At 40.2% G+C, this 20071-nt stretch overlaps 1 protein-coding gene across 3 annotated transcripts in view; it reads left to right on the plus strand.

The window, feature by feature from the left end:
• The first annotated feature begins 657 nt into the window (after positions 1-657).
• Positions 658-20071, plus strand: part of LOC109892677 (phospholipase D2) — a 31455-nt gene continuing 12041 nt past the window's right edge. For 2 of the 3 annotated variants that reach the window (XR_004210276.1, XM_020485387.2), the window contains exons 1-12: positions 658-802; positions 2843-2996; positions 3155-3285; positions 4994-5136; positions 5307-5400; positions 13846-13911; positions 14000-14058; positions 14192-14437; positions 17056-17199; positions 17334-17417; positions 17789-17867; positions 19887-19997. Coding sequence is in view for 2 of the 3 variants with exons in the window: in XM_020485387.2 (XP_020340976.2) it covers positions 2855-2996; positions 3155-3285; positions 4994-5136; positions 5307-5400; positions 13846-13911; positions 14000-14058; positions 14192-14437; positions 17056-17199; positions 17334-17417; positions 17789-17867; positions 19887-19997 (1299 nt within the window). In the remaining variant the exon portion in view is untranslated. Of the gene's footprint in view, positions 803-822; positions 1087-2842; positions 2997-3154; positions 3286-4993; positions 5137-5306; positions 5401-13845; positions 13912-13999; positions 14059-14191; positions 14438-17055; positions 17200-17333; positions 17418-17788; positions 17868-19886; positions 19998-20071 lie in introns of those variants that run through there. The other variant, XM_031826583.1, reaches the window with a different exon arrangement.

Raw genomic sequence — 20071 nt, forward strand, 5'->3', positions numbered from 1 at the left:
AGAGCTGTTTTGGTGGGGTAGAGATTTTGCCTGCCTGGTGACATCACCAAGCGTTAAATTTGTTAATAGACCAATAAGAAAGAGATTTCCAAATTCCATACCTCTCTGCCAATAACAGCTAGTTTTCAGTTTTCCCCTCCCCACTCAGACCACAAAAATTATTGCTTGGTAAATTGCTCTTTGCTAAGAAGTTTTTTTAAATTGTTATTATTATTTTTTACACCATTTTAATAGAAAACAATCACAGTAAACAATTTGATATTGAGATAAGAACGGCTGCATTGGACCTTTAATAGAAGAATCGCAATGCAGGCGAATGTTGTGTGCTGACAATCACTGACAACCTGGCTACAACAGGAGCGCTGCTGTCTCCTATGCCAGCCACAATGCAACATTTTCTATGATCATGGTTAGGTCATGTGTAAGGAAAATGTATATATTGTTGATACAATAATGCAATGTTTATGCAGACAACTAATCGCGCGCTATTGTATCATATTGAAACTCCTTTATGACTAATTATGCTACAGTAGTATCTAGTCTCGGTGAATGATTTCATGAATAATGCATGAACATACCATGCATTCAGAAGAAACATTTACGCGTGCATCATTTAGAGTGAGTACGGTATCGGGCGTGTCTCACTCTTCTCTTTTACTTTAAAAAAAACGACTGTTAAGTGGACTAGGACGGAGGAACTAGAATGAAAAACGATAGAAGATCATTGATTTTTTGATTCAACAATACGGAATTATTTGGATTTTGACCATCATCTTTCAGATGTTTTCTGTGTGACGCTTTAGTAAGTAGCATACGCCTCTGCCAAATTACCCCCTCTAACTTTTTAAAGGGAACTACGGTGATTTAGAAATTGTTTTAAACAACACGTAAATAGGCCTGCTACAAAGGGCCTATGCGACATTTCAACGGGACCCTTCATTATTGTCTCACATTGCCAAATCTGCTCCTACGCTCGCATGCCAAGATTTGAGTTTTTTTCCCTGGAATGTTTTGGAACTCTGTAACTGCAATGGTGAAACTGGGATGGGTGGAGGCTATGACAAAAACTTTCCATAGGCTATAAAGGTGCTATGAAGAATTATGGCTTAAGCGGGGAAATCTTCTAGCTAGTCAGTCATTTTAATGACAAACTAGCTAGAATATAGAACCTTTTTAGAAAGTGTTGATTATGATGTAATAAATGAGGCAAATATCTGTCTGATCATATATTTTGGTTCCATGGGAGTACTGGTTGTTTCACAGTAATTATGGAGCCACCAGTTGTGTGAAAAATACTCAATTGTCATACTTGAGTAAAAGTAAAGATACAGTACCTTAATAGAAAATGACTCAAGTGAAAGTCACCCAGTACTTAAGTACAGTGTCAAAACTTGTCATACTTGAGTAAAAGTAAAAAGTAAATGCTATAGATCAAACTCCTTATATTAAGCAAACCAGACACCAACATGTTATTGTTTTTATTTATTTATAGTCAGGTGCACACTCCAACACTCAGACATAATTTACAAATGCAGTATTTGTGTTTAGTGAGTCTGCCAGATCAGAGGCAGTAGGGATATATATTGATAGGTGTGTGTGAATTGGACCATTTGCTGTCCTGCCTGAGCATTCGAATTGTAACTAGTACTTTTGGGTGTCAGGGAAATAAATGTGGGTAAAAAGTACATATTTTCTTTAGAAATTATACTCTGCATAGTAAGAGACTTGTAGGAGATGGTGGTGCACATTTTGCCAATGCTTTCTCTCTCTCTTTCTCTCTCTCTCTCTTTCTCCCCCCCCCCTCTCTCTCTTTCTCTCTCCCCCCCTCTCTCTCTTTCTCCCCCCCTCTCTCCCCCTCTCTCTCTTTCTCTCCCCCCTCTCTCTCTTTCTCTCCCCCCCTCTCTCTCTCTCTCTTTCTCTCCCCCCCCCCCTCTCTCACCCCCCCCCCCCCCCCCTCTCTGGATTGTGTTCCACCTGGAACCTGGTTGCCCAAGAAACAAATCTTGTCAGCCAATCGGATCCCTCAACCCACATGCATTTGCACACACCCTTCTTCTCTCATTGTGTCCCAGCCTTCTTATGTATCACACTGTTGATGATAAACCAGGTAAACACTGTTGATGATAAACCAGGTAAACACTGTTGATGATAAACCAGGTAAACACCACCAACACATGATTGCGGTGATTGCTCTCTGTATTTGCTGTTTAAAGCTGTTATCTCTTGTTTTTTCCCTCTTCAGCTCCTCAGTACCCACCCATATGTCATTGTGCACACATCATATTTAGCTGTTGACACTAGTCCCTCTACACCTGCTTGCTGCTGTGGTGTGATTGGTGTGAACTGTCTGGTTTACTGCGGTGTCTGAGGCACTTGAGAGGCCCCAGGATTATATTTAGACACACTTGAAGCCCCAGTTTCTCCTAGTTCATAGATCAATGTTCCCACTATTTATTACTTAGCTGTGTTATGTATCCTTTACGGTACTGTACTTCCTACATAACGTGTCTGAAAAATTGTTCTCTGCCTTATTGGCACAGGCCTGAAATGAGTCTAAATGACTCTGTCGTAGTGTTGTAGAGTCCCACTATTGGCCTGTTATTTAACCATGTTTGCGTTCCCCTCTCTCATAGAGAAAAACAATACTCCAACTAATCTTGCAAACAGTGTAGCCTCTGAAGAAATATTTTGGCAGTAGCAGTCCTAACTTAGTCAAACTTCAACAACACTTTTGTTGAGACACCTGCGCTTTTACATTTTTGGACACCATAGCTAGATGTCTTGAAGATTATGATGATGGACTGTGATTCATATTTAGTGCTCCTTTTCTGTGTGATAAAAGGGATAGACCACCATGGCCAGTCCAGCACCAGCATGCTGCAAAACCCCTTCCAATCCAGAGGGGGGAGTGGCGGAGACCCAAACGACAAAGCGCTTCATCACAGACAACTATGAGCTAAGCAAGGAAGAGCTAGATGGTCTCATGAAGGAAGGAGGTGAGGAAACACAGACATAAGTTGTTGATATAGCCTATACATCTTTTTATTCCCTCCATCCAAATACCTTTACATCACATCAGACTGATGAGAGACTCCAGTTGTGGTGTTTTATTAATCTTTGATGATGGATTGCCCCCCCCCCCACACACACACAGAAGAAGAGCGGCCCTTCCTGGTGGTCCATCATCTGCTGGATGTAAAAGAGGCAGGTGTGCCGGTATTATTGCCTGGGACCCAGGTCATATGCAGAGTGGACAGCACTGAGAGATACACCACACGCTCCAAGGTGTGTGTGTGTGTGTGTGTGTGTGTGTGTGTGTGTGTGTGTGTGTGCGTGTGTGTGTGTGTGTCAACTGTAAATGTGTATATAGAGTTGTAGTCGGACGTTTACCTACACCTTAGCCAAATACATTTAAACTCACTTTTTCACAATTCCTGACATTTAATAAAAGTAAAAAGATCACCACTTTATTTTTTGAATGTGAAATGTCAGAATAATAGAGAAAATTATTTATTTCAGCTGTTATTTCTTTCATCCCATTCCCAGTGGGTCAGAAGTTTACAAACACTCAATTAGTATTTGGTAGCGTTGCCTTTACATTGCTTAACTTGGGTCAAACGTTTCAGGTAGCCTTCCACAAGCTTCCCACAATAAGTTGGGTGAATTTTGGCCCATTCCTTCTGACATAGCTGGTGTAACTGAGTCAGGTTTGTAGGCCTCCTTGCTCGCACACACTTTTTCAGTTCTGAACACAAATTTTCTATAGGATTGAGGTCAAGGCTTTGTGATGGCCACTCCAATACCTTGTCTTTGTTGTCCTTAAGCCATTTTGCCACAACTTTGAAAGTATGCTTTGGGTCATTGTCCATTTGGAAGACCCATTTGTGACCAAGCTATAACTTCAGGACTGATGTCTTGAGATGTTGCTTCAATATATTCACATACATTTCCTCCTTCATGATTCCATCTATTTTGTGAAGTGCACCAGTCCCTCCTGCAGCAAAGCACCCCCACAACATGATGCTGCTACCCCCGTGCTTCATGGTTGGGATGGTGTTCTTCGGCTTGCAAGCCTCCCCCTTTTTCCTCCAAACATCATGTTGGTCATTATGGCCAAACAGTTCTATTTTTGCTTCATCAGACCAGAGGACATTTCTACAAAAAAGTATGATCTTTGTCCCCATGTGCAGTTGCAAAACGTAGTCTGGCTTTTTTATGGCGGTTTTGGAGCAGTGGCTTCTTCTTTGCTGAGCGGCCTTTCAGGTTATGTAGATATAGGACATGTTCTTCTGTGGATATAGATACTTTTGGATCTGTTTCCTCCAGCATCTTCACAAGGTCCTTTGCTGTTGTTCTGGAATTGATTTGCATTTTTCACACCAAAGTACGTTCATCTCTCTGAGACAGAACGCTTCTCCTTCCTGACTGGTACGACGTCTGCGTGGTCCCATGGTGTTTATACTTGCGTACTATTGTTTGTTCAGATGAACGTGGTACCTTCAGGCATTTGGAAATTGCTCTCAAGGATGAACCAGACTTGTGGAGGTCTACACTTTTTTTTCTGAGGTCTTGGCTGATTTCTTTAGATTTTCCCATGATGTCAAGCAAAAAGGCACAACGTTTGAAGGTAGGCCTTGAAATACATCCACAAGTACACCTCCAATTGACTCACATGATGTCAATTAGCCCATCAGAAGCTTCTTAAGCCATGACATAATTTTCTGGAATTTTCCAAGCTGTTAAAGGCACAGTCAACTTTGCGTATGTAACCTTCTGACCCACTGGAAGTGAAATAATCTGTCTGTCAACAATTGTTGGAAAAATTACTTGTCATTCACAAAGTAGACGTCCTAACCGACTTGCCAAAACTATAGTTTGTTAACATGAAATTTGTGGAGTAGTTAAAAAATGAGTTTTAATGACTCCAACCTAAGTGTATGTAAACTTCTGACTTCAACTGTAGGTGTATGACATGAACTGTATTCTCTGGCAGGTCAGTGTGTGCTCTCTGTACACTGTGAAGCTGACCCATGGCAAGTTCACCTGGACGGTCAAGAGGAAGTACAAGCACTTCCAGGAGCTGCATCGTGACCTCTACAAGCACAAGATGATGGCTCACTTCCTGCCTCTGGGAAGGTCAGACTCAGAGCACCAATCAAAGCTCAGACATGCAAAGCAACCCATTATCTGAGTGGAGAGTAATTTGTTTAGAGGGGATGCAATTCAAATAAGAGTGAAGGCCTGTTGTGATTTCTGTGTGAGTTTAAGAAGCAACATTTTTAGAATATTCAAATATCTCTTTTTAGATTTGCAGCCCAGAGAGCGCAGCTGAGGGCTATGACAGAGGAGATGCCAAGTCTACACGGCACTGAGAGGATGAGACAAACCTCCAGTAAACCGGTATCACTCTTACATTCATTGACCCACCCAAACTGTATACAGTATGCACAAAGACAGACTCTGATAAACACCATGGTACACACGCAGACAGAGACCCGCACATAACTCAGTCTCACATAAAGGCTCACTCCACTGGGCACACCATGTCATTTCAACATGGAAATGTGGGTAATATTTGGTTGAGATGTTGATCAATGAGATTTCCACATTTATGCACCCACTCAAGACAGACCGAAGTTTGTTGAATTCCCAATGTGTTATTACTTTGCTTTCAACCGTTGAAAAGCACAACAAAGTTCAAATGGGAATAAAATGTGCTTCATATAATAGCACAACTAAATGACCTGGTTTGCAGTTGAGATGACATAAAAAGTACATACAGATGTAGGATCTTAATTTGAGGAAGTTTGCTACAGCAGGAAAATAATCTTGCAGCAACAGAAAATGTGAATTATTATGTGGATTATAATTAATGGAATTTTTTGTAGGGGTTGATACATTTTTCAGTAGGGCAAATTAAGTCTGTCATTTTAAAGTGGAAATTACATACATTTTAAGCCTTTTTAAACCATGAATATATTATAGATTTGCATTTCCTGCTGTGCAGAAAAATTGTGATCCTACATCTGTAGTGCAAGATGCTAGACCGATTATTATAGCATTATTGTGAATATCTCCACAGACCTGCAAATTTTGCGTGATATCTTGGACATGCACAATGCACACCTTCTATGATTACATAATACATTTATAGATACAGTAATCTCAAAATGTGACCATGGGTGTGTTACTCATTTTAAGGTTGAATAAAAACGGTTACATTAGTTTGTATCTTTTTTTCCACTGACTTAGTCTGGCTTTAATTCCAGTTTGTCTACAAATGAATAATTTATATTTTGTATTCCAAGAATCAAAGTTAAAGAATAGCACTAAATCAAATCAATCCTTAATTAAAGTCTATTTCAAGTTTGTTTGATTTAGTCCTATTCTTTAACATAGATTTTTTGGTTGAGATGGAGACATGAATCCAACATATTAATTAACAACTTGAAGATAAAATTGAAAAACAACCAAAGCTTTAAACCCTAGGCCTATATGTACTGTCTATATTTAGTTGAACCCTGAGTTGAATTGAAACAATAGTTGTTGATGACTTTGCAAATGCTATATAGGCCTAAATATTGATGATATATGACTTATAAAGTATGGTTACATTTAATTTTTCTATGTTGAACTGACCCTTTGGAATGACGTCAATAGCAACAGGGAATCTATTTAGTTATTAAGAGATCGCTCATAGGACTGTTACCGTGACCGTATTACCGCCACACCGGCGGTCACGAGTCATGATGGCAGTCAAATTCCATGTGTCCATTTACGGTAATTAGGCTTCTCCATGCTCGGATGCTGCTGATGGTCATTAGTAGCCTACCAAACTTGCTAACTGCCTGGTACTCTGTAGTCTATTGCTCCTCTAATCACTGTGACATCAATGCAAATCTAATCAAAAAATCTAATCAAACACTTCATGAGAGCTCATGTTGTGCAACATTTCTATAGGCTATGCAATTGCGTGAGAAAACAGAGTGATGGCCTCTATTAAAAAGAGGAGGATCCCATCAGCTTTCTACAGGCTAGGTCTAGTATATTTATTTCTCAGCCTTCCTAATATTGAGCACATTGCTTCTCTTTAAAACAGGAGTATAGTCTACCTGGCTGGCATGAAAATTAACCACTGGAAAAGTGTCCTTCATTCGCTATTTAATTGTATAGCTGATGTATTTTTTCCCCCGGTGCCCCAGTTTTAAGATAGCTGCATGATAATGGTCCATTCTAAATCAAAACACATTTCACACATATATTATTGAGTATATGTAAAGACAAGATTAAATCAAGAATAGTGTGATGGGTAACAATATTAGCTTATCACTTGGGAATTGTATATTATCACTTTTTTTGTGACTTTTTCAAATCAGTCACACACCTAATGTAGCCTAGCACATTTGTAATACTCCGGGTGTCGTGGGTGTGGAGTCAAACGCAGTAGACAGAGAGTACAATGCTGTGCTCTTTAATTGCACCAACGCACCACAGGGTGCTCACAATAATAACGGCCCCAAAACACAGGGAATGAAAAATGACTACTGAAAAATGCACGACCAGGAACTAACACGTTCCTCTACTACAGAGCCGAAGGTTACAATGAATAATCCCGCACAACAACCAGCCGGTAAATTCAAGGCATTATCAAGTGCTTGTGAAATTGTGAATGAGAGACTGATGACGTGTGTAGAGCCTGTGCAAAAAAAACTATGCAGAGCTCATGCCTTTCATGCAACCTTTTTCAAATCATCATTAGAGTCGCATCATGCAGCCTTAGAATGTATTAAAAATCAAAACATATAGCCCAACATTTTTATCACAACGCTCAACACAGAATAGCCGCATGTATGCACTCCCTGAAATCATTTGGAGAAAATATCCTTTCTATTTTTTTTCAGCTATGTTCAATTGTATTCTTCATACTATAAAACAATATAAAATAATGCCACGGAATTATAAACAAATCTTGGCTAAATGAACTAGTGTAGCCCACAGCCCAATGGCAGAGTCAGATTAGGGCCTAGCATAAAGACAATCCAGAATATGCTTTTCTGTTCTTCTGAAATAGACTACATTTTCTTCATATCGTGTTTCTTTAGACCTGTCTAAAATAAATAATTGATTTATTGTGATGGTGTAGGTTATATTAAATGTATTTATTCGATTTTTGTCAAATGTAGATGTTCCAAAGGTCTGCATCAGTGGCTTGTAGGCTATGCGTGGGATCCAGAAGATGCTAAATGTGTTTATGTTAATTAACATTCAATTACCATGAGACCGGCAGTTAATTGCTTGAAAATCACCGTCTGAAAAAAGGTAATGACCGCCATAGCCCTAATCGCTCAATAATAATTGTCCCGATAATAAAAAAAATATATAATCTTTATTTAACCTTTCATAACTAAGTCACTTAAGAACAAATTCTTATTTACAATGACTGCCTACCCCAGGCAAACCTGGACGACACTGGGCCAATTGTGCGCCACCCTACGGGTCTCCCAAACACAGCCAGATGTGATACAGCCTGGATTTGAACCAGGGACTGTAGTGACGCCTCTTGCACTGAGATGCAGTGCATTAGACAGCTGCACTATTCTGGAGCACATTGGTAACACATTAGTAGTAGTGACAAATGGCATAGCTAAGCAGGACTGGGATTGGTTAAACCCTGGATGGGAGACCAAATGGATAGCTGTAGGTAGATCAATTATCCTGGGATAATGATAGTGAATATAACGTTGAAGATCTGATGTTCAAATAGAGGTACAAATAGAACATATCTTATAAAAGGTGTGTCTATGTTGAAAATGGGTTAACCAATGATGATATAAGTTTGTAAGTTTGTACTGTTAGGTGACCTAAACTGGGACATGCTTAACACCCTGGCCGTCCTACAATCTAAGCTAGATGCCCTCAATCTCACACAAATCATCAAGGAACCTACCAGGTACATCCCTAAATCCGTAACCATGGGCACCCTCTTAGATATCATCCTGACCAACCTGCCCTCTAAATACACCTCTGCTGTCTTCAACCAGGATCTCAGCGATCACAGCCTCATTGCCTGCGTGCGTACTGGGTCCGCGGTCAAATGACCACCCATCAATACTGTCAAACTCTCCCTAAAACACTTCAGCGAGCAGGCCTTTCTAATCGACCTGGCCCGGGTATCCTGGAAGGATTGACCTCATCCCGTGAGTAGAGAGTGCCTGTTTGCTCTTCAATGTGCTTTCTTCTCCATCTTAAATAAGCATGCCCCGTTCAAAAAATGTAGAACTAAGAACAGATATAGCCCTTGGTTCACCCCAGACTTGACTGCCCTTGACAGCACAAAAACATCCTGTGGCGTTCTGCATTAGCATCGGATAGCCCCCGCGATATGCAACTTTTCAGGGAACTCAGGAACCAATATACTCAGGCAGTTAGGAAAGCTAAGGCTAGCTTTTTCAAACAGAAATTTGCTTCCTGTAGCACTAATTCCAAAACGTTTTGGGACGCTGTGAAGTCCATGGAGAATAAGAGGACCTTCTCCCATCTGCCCACTGCACTGAGGCTAGGAAACACTGTCACCACCGACAAATCTACGATAATCGATCATTTCAATAAGCATTTTTCTACGACTGGCCATGCTTTCCACCTGGCTACCCCTACCATGGCCAACATCTCTGCACCCCCTGCCGCAACTTGCCCAAACATCCTCCCTCCTGCTTCTCCTTCACCCAAAACCAGACAGCTGATGTTCTGAAAGAACTGCAAAATCTGGATCCCTACAAATTAGCTGGGCTAGACAATCGGCACCCTCTCGTTCTAAAATCACCCTCCGAAATTGTTGTTTACTAGCCAATTCAACCTCTCTTTTGTATCGTCTGAGATCCCCAAAGATTGGATAGCTGCCGCGGTCATCCCCCTCTCCAAAGGGGGAGACACTCTAGACCCAAACTGTTACAGACCGATATCCATCCTGCCTGACCTTTCTAAAATCTTCGAAAGCCAAGTTAATAAACAGATCACCGACCATTTTGAATCCCACTGTACCTTCTCCACTATGCAATCTGGTTTCTGAGCTGGTCATGGGTGCACCTCAGCCACGCTCAAGGTCCTAAACGATATCATAACCGCCATTGATAAAAGACAGTACTGTGCAGCTGTCTTCATCGAACTGGCCAAGGCTTTCGACTCTGTCAATCACCGCATTCTTATTGGCAGACTCAATAGCCTTGGTTTTTCTAATGACTGCCTCGCCTGGTTCACCAACTACTTTGCAGACAGAGTTCAGTGTGCAAATCGGAGGGCCTGTTGTCCGGACCTCTGGCAGTCTCTATGGGGGTGCCACAGGATTCAGGATTCTTTTCTCTGTATATATCTGATGTCGCTCTTTCTGCTGGTGATTCTCTGATTCACCACTACGCAGACGACACCATTCTGTATACATTTGGCCCTTCTTTGGACACTGTGCTAACAAACCTCTAAACGAGCTTCAACGCCATACAACACTCCTTCCGTGGCCTCCAACTGCTTTTAAATGCTAGTAAAACTAAGTGCATGCTCTTCAACCGATTGCTGCCCGCACCCTCCTGCCTGACTAGTATAAGTACTCTGGACGGTTTTGACCTAGAATATATGGACAACTACAAATACCTAGGTGCCTGGTTAGACTGTAAACTCTCCTTCCAGACTCACATTAACGGGATCGATGTGACAACAGCCAGTGAAAGTGCAGGGCGCCAAATTCAAAACAACAGAAATCTCAAAATTTTAATTCCTCAAACATACATGTATCTTATACCGTTTTAAAGGTAATCTTGTTGTTAATCCCACCACAGTGTCCGATTTCAAATAGGACACTGTGAACGATTATGTTAGGACAGAGCCATGTCACAAAAACACACACAGCCATTTTTTTCAGCCAAAGAGTGGAGTCACAAAAAGCACAAATAGAGATTAAATGAATCACTAACCTTTGATGACCTTCATCAGATGACACTCATAGGACTTCATGTTACACAATACATGTATGTTTTGTTTGATAAAGTTCATATTTATAAAAATACATCTGAGTTTACATTGGCGCGTTACATTCACTAGTTCCAAAAACATCCAGTGATTTTGCATAGCCACATCAATTTAACAGAAATACTCATCATAAATGTTGATGAAAATACAAGTGTTACACATGGAATTATAGATATACCTCTCCTTAATGCAACCGCTGTGTCAGATTTCAAAAAAGCTTTAGGGAAAAAGCAAACCATGCAATAATCTGAGAACGGCGCTCAGAATGTTTTTTTTTATCCGCCATGTTGGAGTCAACAGAAATCAGAAATAACATTATAAATATTCCCTTACCTTTAATGATCTTCATCGGAATGCACTCCCAGGCATCCTAGTTCCACATTAAATGTTTGATTTGTTCGACAATGTCCATTATTTATGTCCAAGTAGCTACTTTTGTTAGGGCGTTTAGTACACAAATCCAAACGCTCGTGCAGGTCCAATCGAACGTCTGACGAAAAGTTCAAAAAGTTATATTACAGGTCGTAGAAACATTTCAAACTAAGTATAGAATCAATCTTTAGGATGTTTTTATCATAAATGTTCAATAACGTTCCAACCGGAGAATTCCATTGTCTGTGGAAAAGCCATGGAACGCAGGTCGCTCTCATGTGAAATGCGCGTGACCAGGACCTGGCTCTCTGCCAGACCACTGACTCAAAGAACTCTCATCCGGCCCCACATCACAGTAGAAGCCTCATTCAATTTTCTAAAGACGGTTGACATCTAGTGGAAGCCCCAGGAAGTGCAACTTGAACCATATCCCACTGTGTATTCGATAGGGCTGAGTTCAAAAACTACAAACATTTTCTCAGGTTTTTGCCTGCCATATGAGTTCTGTTATACTCACAGACATCATTCAAACAGTTTTAGAAACTTCGGAGTGTTTTCTATCCAAATGTACTAATACTATGCATATATTAGCAACTGGGACTGAGGAGCAGGCCATTTACTCTGGGCACCTCTGGGCACCTTTCATCCAAGCTACTCAATACTGCCCCTGCAGCCATAAGAACTTAAGCATCTCCTATCCAAAATTAAATCTATAATCGGCTTCCTATTTCACAACAAAGCCTCACTCATGCTGACAAACATACACTCGTACAACTGACCATCCTACCGATCCTTGACTTCGTCATTAAAACTCATTTTTCAACCACTCCCCAAATTTCTTGTTAACAAACTATAGTTTTGGCAAGTCTGTTAGGACATCTACTTTGTGCATGACTCAAGTAATCTTTCCAACAATTGTTGACAGACAGATTATTTCACTTATCATTCACTGTATCACAATTCCAGTGGGTCAGAAGTTTACATACACTAAGTTGACTGTGCCTTTAAACAGCTTGGAAAATTCCAGAAAATTATGTCATGGCTTTAGAGTCATTTGAGTCAATTGGAGGTGTACCTGTGGATGTATTTCAAGGCCTACCTTCAAACTCAGTGCTTCTGCATGACATCATGGGAAAATCTAAAGAAATCAGCCAAGACCTCAGAAAATAAATTGCAGACCTCCACAAGTCTGGTTCATCCTTGGGAGCAATTTCCAAACGCCTGAAGGTACCACGTTCATCTGTACAAACAATAGTACACAAGTATAAACACCATGGGACCACGCAGACGTCATACCAGTCAGGAAGGAGAAGCGTTCTGTCTCCTAGAGATGAACGTACTTTGGTGCGAAAAATGCAAATCAATCCCAGAACAACAGCAAAGGACCTTGTGAAGATGCTGGAGGAAACAGGTACAAAAGTATCTATATCCACAGTAGAACGAGTCCTATATCGACATAACCTGAAAGGCCGCTCAGCAAGGAAGAAGCCACTGCTCCAAAACCGCCATAAAAAAATCCTGACTACGGTTTGCAACTGCACATGGGGACAAAGATCATACTTTTTGTAGAAATGTCCTCTGGTCAGATGAAACAAAAATAGAACTGTTTGGCCATAATGATCATCATTATGTTTGGAGGAAAAAGGGGGAGGCTTGCAAGCCGAAGAACACCATCCAAACCGGCAAGCACGAGAGTAGCAGCATCATGTTGTGGGGGTGCTTTGCTGCAGGAGGGACTGGTGCACTTCACAAAATAGATGGCATCATGAGGGAGGAAATGTATGTGGATATATTGAAGCAACATCTCAAGACATCAGTCAGGAAGTTAAAGCTTGGTCGCAAATGGGTCTTCCAAATGGACAATGACCCCAAGCACACTTCCAAAGTTGTGGCAAAATAGCTTAAGGACAACAAAGTCAAGGTATTGGAGTGACCTCAATCCTATAGAAAATATGTGGGCAGAACTGAAAAAGCGTGTGCCAGCAAGGAGGCCTACAAACCTGACTTAGTTACACCAGCTCTGTCGGAAGGAATGGGCCAGAATTCACCCAATTTATTGTGGGAAGCTTGTGGAAGGCTACCCGAAACGTTTGACCCAAGTTAAACAATGTAAAGGCAATGTTACCAAATACTAATTGAGTGTATGTAAACTTCTGACCCACTGGGAATGTGATGAAAGAAATAAATCCTTCTCTCTACTATTATTCTGACATTTTACATTCTTAAAATAAAGTGGTGATCCTAACTGACCTAAGAAAGGGAATTTTTACAAGGATTAAATATCAGGAATTGTGAAAAGCTGAGTTATATGTATTTGGCTAAGGTGTATGTAAACTTCCGACTTCAACTGTATGTATATACTGTATATATATATATATATATATACTTTTTTTTCTTCTCAGAACCCCCTGCGGGCTAGTAGGCTATCAGTCCTGATTTCTGATTTCTCTGTTGTAGAAATACCTTGAAGAATATCTAAATGGCCTTCTGGAGAATTCCTTTTGTAAGAACTTCCACGGCATGGTGAGTGAAGATGACACACACACACACACCAATTTTCATTCAGTGTCAGGATGAGCTGTCATCACTGTCTGTCTTGTTCTGATTCCAGCTGGAATTCCTTGATGTCAGTGCTCTCTCTTTTGTCAGTGAGCTTGGACCCAAAGGCCTGTAAGCAATATTAATAGTCTATGAGAGTGTGTGATGGTATACGAGAAATTGAGAGTGAGTGTGATTCAGTATATTTTAATGTGACTAATTCTCTGTCCGTGTGAGCAATGTTAGTGATGTCATTGTATTTCAGGGAGGGTTCCATCTTCAAAAGGTCAGGGGGTCATCGTATCCAGGGGCTGAACTGTATTGGTCATCACCAGTTCTGCTTCCGCTGGTCAAAGCGCTGGCTGGTGGTCAAGGATTCCTTCCTGCTCTATATGAACCGGGAAAACGGGGTCGTCTGCTTTGTACTGGTCTTTGACCCAGAGTTCAAAGTTCAAGTGGGCCGTGCATACACTGATACCAAGTATGGGGTCTGTATTCAGAACTTCACCAGGTAAGTCCACAGTGGTGTCCAAAATGTTATTATCTATTTGTAGGCAGACACACCCATAAAGTGTACACTCAAATACAGATCACACATTTGCACATTTGTATACCTAATTGTTTATTTATGAGTCAATCCCTAGCTGTGTGTGTATTCTTGTAGGCAGGAAGAGGAGAGTGTGGAAAATTGAGATTTTTTAAAACATTCGGCATCACTGTGTCAAGGGGAATACAGTATGTGACCCACCTCATTGATTCGGTCCTATGTAGCTAAATTTGAATTTATGTTTTTTACATTGGATAAAAGTAGAGACTCAGAGATAGAACATTGTATATCATACACTGTAGTAGAGGAACAATGGGAAAGTAATTCTGCTTTGAAAGTTGATAAACTTGTTACACTACTTTTGAGAAAATGTTGTTACACCAACTGGAGAGCTCTTATTTTTCTTCACCCATTCAGCATCGTTATCACCCATATAAGCCTTAGCCCCGCCCATCTTAAGGATTCACGTGTGAGGCCATGTACTTAACAGAGTGAGTAAGGTATTGTAGTAAACAACCAAAGATTAAGACTGAAAGTGTTAAAAGTAGTAGAAAAAAGTATTAGTACAAATATACTTTATCTAGTCCTTGGCCTATATCCTATTCTGACTTTGGTGACAGGTCATGTTGTTCTTCTCGTTACCGTCTCTGGTAAACACACACTAAATTAAATAAAATCTAAGTTTATTTGTCACATGCACAGGATACCGAAGGTGTAAACGGTACAGTGAAATGATTACTTGCATAGTGGAGTCTTTTGTTTAGACCCTTAATCCCAACCCATACTACCATGCACCATGCATGAATCTACAGGTAGCCTAAGCTAACCAACTAGGTTCAATGTTAGCTAACTAGCTAACATGAGGCTATTACTAGCAATGCAAATGGTAGTCCATCACAACTTCTTCCCACTGAGCAGTAGCAACACTTTTTCAGTTATTCATGATATCTTTAAAAAAATCCTTGGTAGATAGGATTATCTACACATAATGAGCAACTTGTGTTATAAACAGAAGAATACTACATGGCAGACCAATCCAAACTCATGTCCAGCCCATCCATTATCTCAGCCAATCATGGCTAGCAGGAAGGTTCCTGTCTTTTTTCGTTGTTAAACCAACTAGGCTTGTAATTTATTATTTTAATTTGATTTATTTACAGATGGCATGCACGTTTGTTATTAAGGCAAATGACAGTCCACATGTTCAAGAAGGCATTTCTCCCCCAGAACTTATTTTGATTAAAAAAAATGTAAATAAATGTTAAAATGCCTCTCCCGTGTAGTAGTGACGTGCAACATACACATAGATTCCTGGAACGTGTCACATACAGTATTATTTCTAACAAAGATATCTACATATATTTCAGGATGTTGTGTATCCCTGGAATTAATCTGAATTCATATAAACATAGCTTGTCCAAAAAAAAGTGGTCTCTTGGCACAACTTGGGGTAAGTTGAGAATGGGACAGGGTAAGTTGAGTCACCTTGGTTGATGGTGTCCTGTGACAGTGGGTAATGGTGCTGATAGGTCAACGTTTAATTAATTAATGTGGTGTATTGTATATCTTAAATGAATGCCTACATTCAGATATAGATCTTTCTGTTCAATATCACTTAACCTTCCATTTCTTGACCAGTTGTCTGGGACAGGGATGTTTTAATGTGTCAATTAGTAGGCAAGTTCTCTGCATTTGAGGCTACAAAGCCCATGAAACTGGCCCGCAAGATTCTTGATATGTTTAGGAAGCACAGACTCCATGTCATCAGATAAGACCTTGTGTGACTCTGCTACTCTGTCATAGCCTCATTCGCACAGGTACATGTTCATTTAGTTTTTTGTCATTGAACCTCTTCCGTGTCATTCAGTCTATTTTTTTCATCCCTTGCTGCTGCTCAAATGGACTTCTTCCTTCGCTTCTCTCTCCAGAATCTCAAGGGGGGCCAGACCCCTGCTTGTTTTATGTGTGTATACAGGGGGCATGAAGATGTCTGCTATATAACAATACAATATGCATCTCGAGTTCATACAGGACACATTGCAAAAATACTATGCATATTATGCACGAAACTGACTAAATGTGATGATAATATGTATGGGGTATGTTTACCCCATGGCCATTGGCATAACTTACCCCAAAGCAAATATGTTGCAAATATGTTGACTATATTAGCCCACACAGCTACAAGGATACACTTTCATGCTATGTTTAGGATCTCATATTTTAACTTATAGTCTCAACTGATGTATAAAACATTATTTAAACTATATACTTCGGTTTAGATACAAGCATCATGAAACCCATAACACAATAAATTCATTTGACTTTGTGAAAATCAGTTTTTTGGACCTAACTTGCTTACCACTTTCCCCATATGGCTTCTTACTTCACAGACTCTATGAAATGATGAACTCTTCCTAAATATTTGGCCACATGATTCATTTTGTGTATGGTTTTCTAGAAACAATTAGGGTGGCTCAATAATTATTTGGTTCAACATATCCCACTCTCCCCTATTGCCTCGCTGTGTTGCCTCATATGTGTATGTGTGTTCTTACATGAGCGTTGTGTGTGTGTTTTAGGAATCTGGTCATCAAGTGTAACAGCTACAGACAGGCTCACTGGTGGAGCCATGAGATCAACAGGCTGGCTGAGCCTTGTGAATTCCTCCAGGTCCAACGCTTTGGGGGCTTTGCCCCGCCACGGGAGAACACACTCACTAAATGGTCAGATGTGTGTGTGTGTACATTGCTTTACATTGGATGATGATGTGGTATTTGTACATACTGTATACATCCATAGCTTTGTGCTTCCTTAACTTGAATGTAATGTCTCTGTTTATGAATTGGTTGTATTAAAGGTATGTAAATGGCAGTGGCTACTTTGCAGACCTGGCTGATGCTCTGGAGCAGGCCAAGGAGGAGATCTTCATCACAGACTGGTGGTGAGGAGCAGAGCTAGCACAATCGAAATAGAATAGAACGTTATATTATTATACACTATATCTTGATGGCTAGTAGGAATACTCTGTGTTCCAAATTTCATGTACAGTAAGCACAGTGCTCTCCGTAATTACAGAGAGAGGTTATCCAGAGCCCTATATGGTATACTGTATACATGGCTCTGCCCTGCCGTTAGCTAAATTAGAGCATACAGCAAACAAAACAAATGTTTGATTTCACTCTCTCAATAACAACGGAGACTACTTTTTCCAACATTTATTAGGTTTGTTTCTAATTAGTCTGTAAACAGCAGGACACAGTGTAAATATGTTCATTATTAATATTGCATTGTGAATATTTATTTCCCTCCAAGGCTCAGTCCAGAGGTTTTCCTGAAGAGGCCAGCTACAGGAACATACTGGCGTCTGGACCAGATACTCAAACGCAAAGCAGTACGAATCTACTTCCCACCTTTCTCCTGACAACATACAGTGGGGAGAACAAGTATTTGATACACTGCCAATTTTGCAGGTTTTCCTACTTACAAAGCATGTAGAGGTCTGTAATTTTTCTCATAGGTACACTTCAACTGTGAGAGACGGAATCTAAAACAAAAATCCAGAAAATCACATTGTATGATTTTTAAGTAATTCATTTGCATTTTATTGCATGACATAAGTATTTGATCACCTACCAACCAGTGAGAATTCCGGCTCTCACAGACCTGTTAGTTTTTCTTTAAGAAGCCCTTCTGTTCTCTACTCATTACCTGTATTAACTGCACCTGTTTGAACTCGTTACCTGTATAAAAGACACCTGTCCACACACTCAATCAAACAGACTCCAACCTCTCCACAATGGCCAAGACCAGACAGCTGTGTAAGGACATCAGGGGTAAAATTGTAGACCTGCACAAGGCTGGGATGGGCTACAGGACAAAAGGCAAGCAGCTTGGTGAGAAGGCAACAACTGGCGCAATTATTAGAAAATGGAAGAAGTTCAAGATGACGGTCAATCACCCTCGGTCTGGGGCTCCATGCAAGATCTCACCTCGTGGGGCATCAATGATCATGAGGAAGGTGAGGGATCAGCCCAGAACTACACGGCAGGACCTGGTCAATGACCTGCAAATTAATTACTTAAAAATCATACAATGTGATTTTCTGGATTTTTGTTTTAGATTCCGTCTCTCACAGTTGAAGTGTACCTATGAGAAATTACAGACCTCTACATGCTTTGTAAGTAGGAAACACTGCCGATTTTGCAGGTTATCAAATACCTGTTCTCCCCACTGTATGTCTATAGTCTCCCTTATACCTGTCCTCCTCCCTCTCCTCTGTAAGCACTGAAGGTGAATCCCTTCCCAGCCAGCACATAATGTTCTCAGAACCATTTGTTTCTTAGAGCTTGCTGAGGGTGTAGTTATCCTATTGGTTATTTTGCATACAACCTTCCTCAACTTTATGGGAATGGTGCAGGATAATTGTTGACTTTGGAACATTCTCAGCACATTTAGGAACTTCACAAAAAAATACATTATTTACTTGGTATTTCATTTAACAGTATACGTTTTCCAAAAAGTCAAACATGGCTACGTTTTAATTTCATTTTTGTTAATGTTCTAGGGACATTCTCCAAATGGTTTGACATTGGGAGTGTTCTCAAATAGTTCAGAGAATGTCAAGAAACAATGTTCTTCTGTGGGAATTTCAGTACAGATCATTCCACCACAAGTTCCCATGCGGTTCTATTTTATGTCATATTTTTCCCACATTCTAGGAATGTTCTAAAAAAAATATTGACTTAAGGGATGTTCCCAGAACATTCAGAGAATGTATGGTTGGTTCTCTTTTATGCAGGTTCTTGGCAATATTCTGGAAATCTTCTGAAAAATGTATTGTACCCATTAATCTCAATAAGCTCTACATTTTGTTAACTGAACATGAAGAAAACTTTCCATAAAAAAACAAGAGAACTTTAGTAACATTCAGAATTTTAGAAAAAAAGTGAACCCAAAGTAAGCTAGCAGTGTTATTAAGTCTTATTGAAACATTCAGTGAAAGTTGTTCAAAAACCTCAAAATAACCTACAAATGTAGTTCTTAGAGTCAATAATAACCATAACAAAACTTTCACAGCATTTAGAGAATATTCTCAGAATGTTATTTAATTACCTTCAAATAACCTATATTTTCAGATCTCAGAACGTTAATAAAACGTTCAATGAACTTGAGTAAAGCTTTCTGCACTCCTCCCTGCAACTTAAAAATAAACAATCCCAGAACAGGTTAAATTTTCACTTCTGTCCTCAGAATATAAAAAAACATTCCGTTTTACTGGGCTTCGTTCCCACAACCAATTTGAAACCAAAAACATACTTTCCCGCAACATCCAAGGTACCAAATATTCTAGCTGGGTCCTTTCCTCCTTCCCACCTTTTGTGTATATCTATCCTTTCTTTTCTCTGTGCAGGAACAAGGTGTCAAAGTGTGTGTGCTCCTGTACAAGGAGGTGGAGATGGCACTGGGTATAAACAGTGGCCACAGCAAGAAGACACTGATGGACATGCACCCCAACATCAAGGTCTGTCAGACACTAATCTCTGCTCTGCAATCTGGTGGTGCTATACACCTCATAAACCAACCCACATAGCATCA

This window comes from Oncorhynchus kisutch, linkage group LG6 (genome assembly GCF_002021735.2).
Source record: "Oncorhynchus kisutch isolate 150728-3 linkage group LG6, Okis_V2, whole genome shotgun sequence".
Lineage (NCBI taxonomy): Eukaryota > Metazoa > Chordata > Actinopteri > Salmoniformes > Salmonidae > Oncorhynchus > Oncorhynchus kisutch.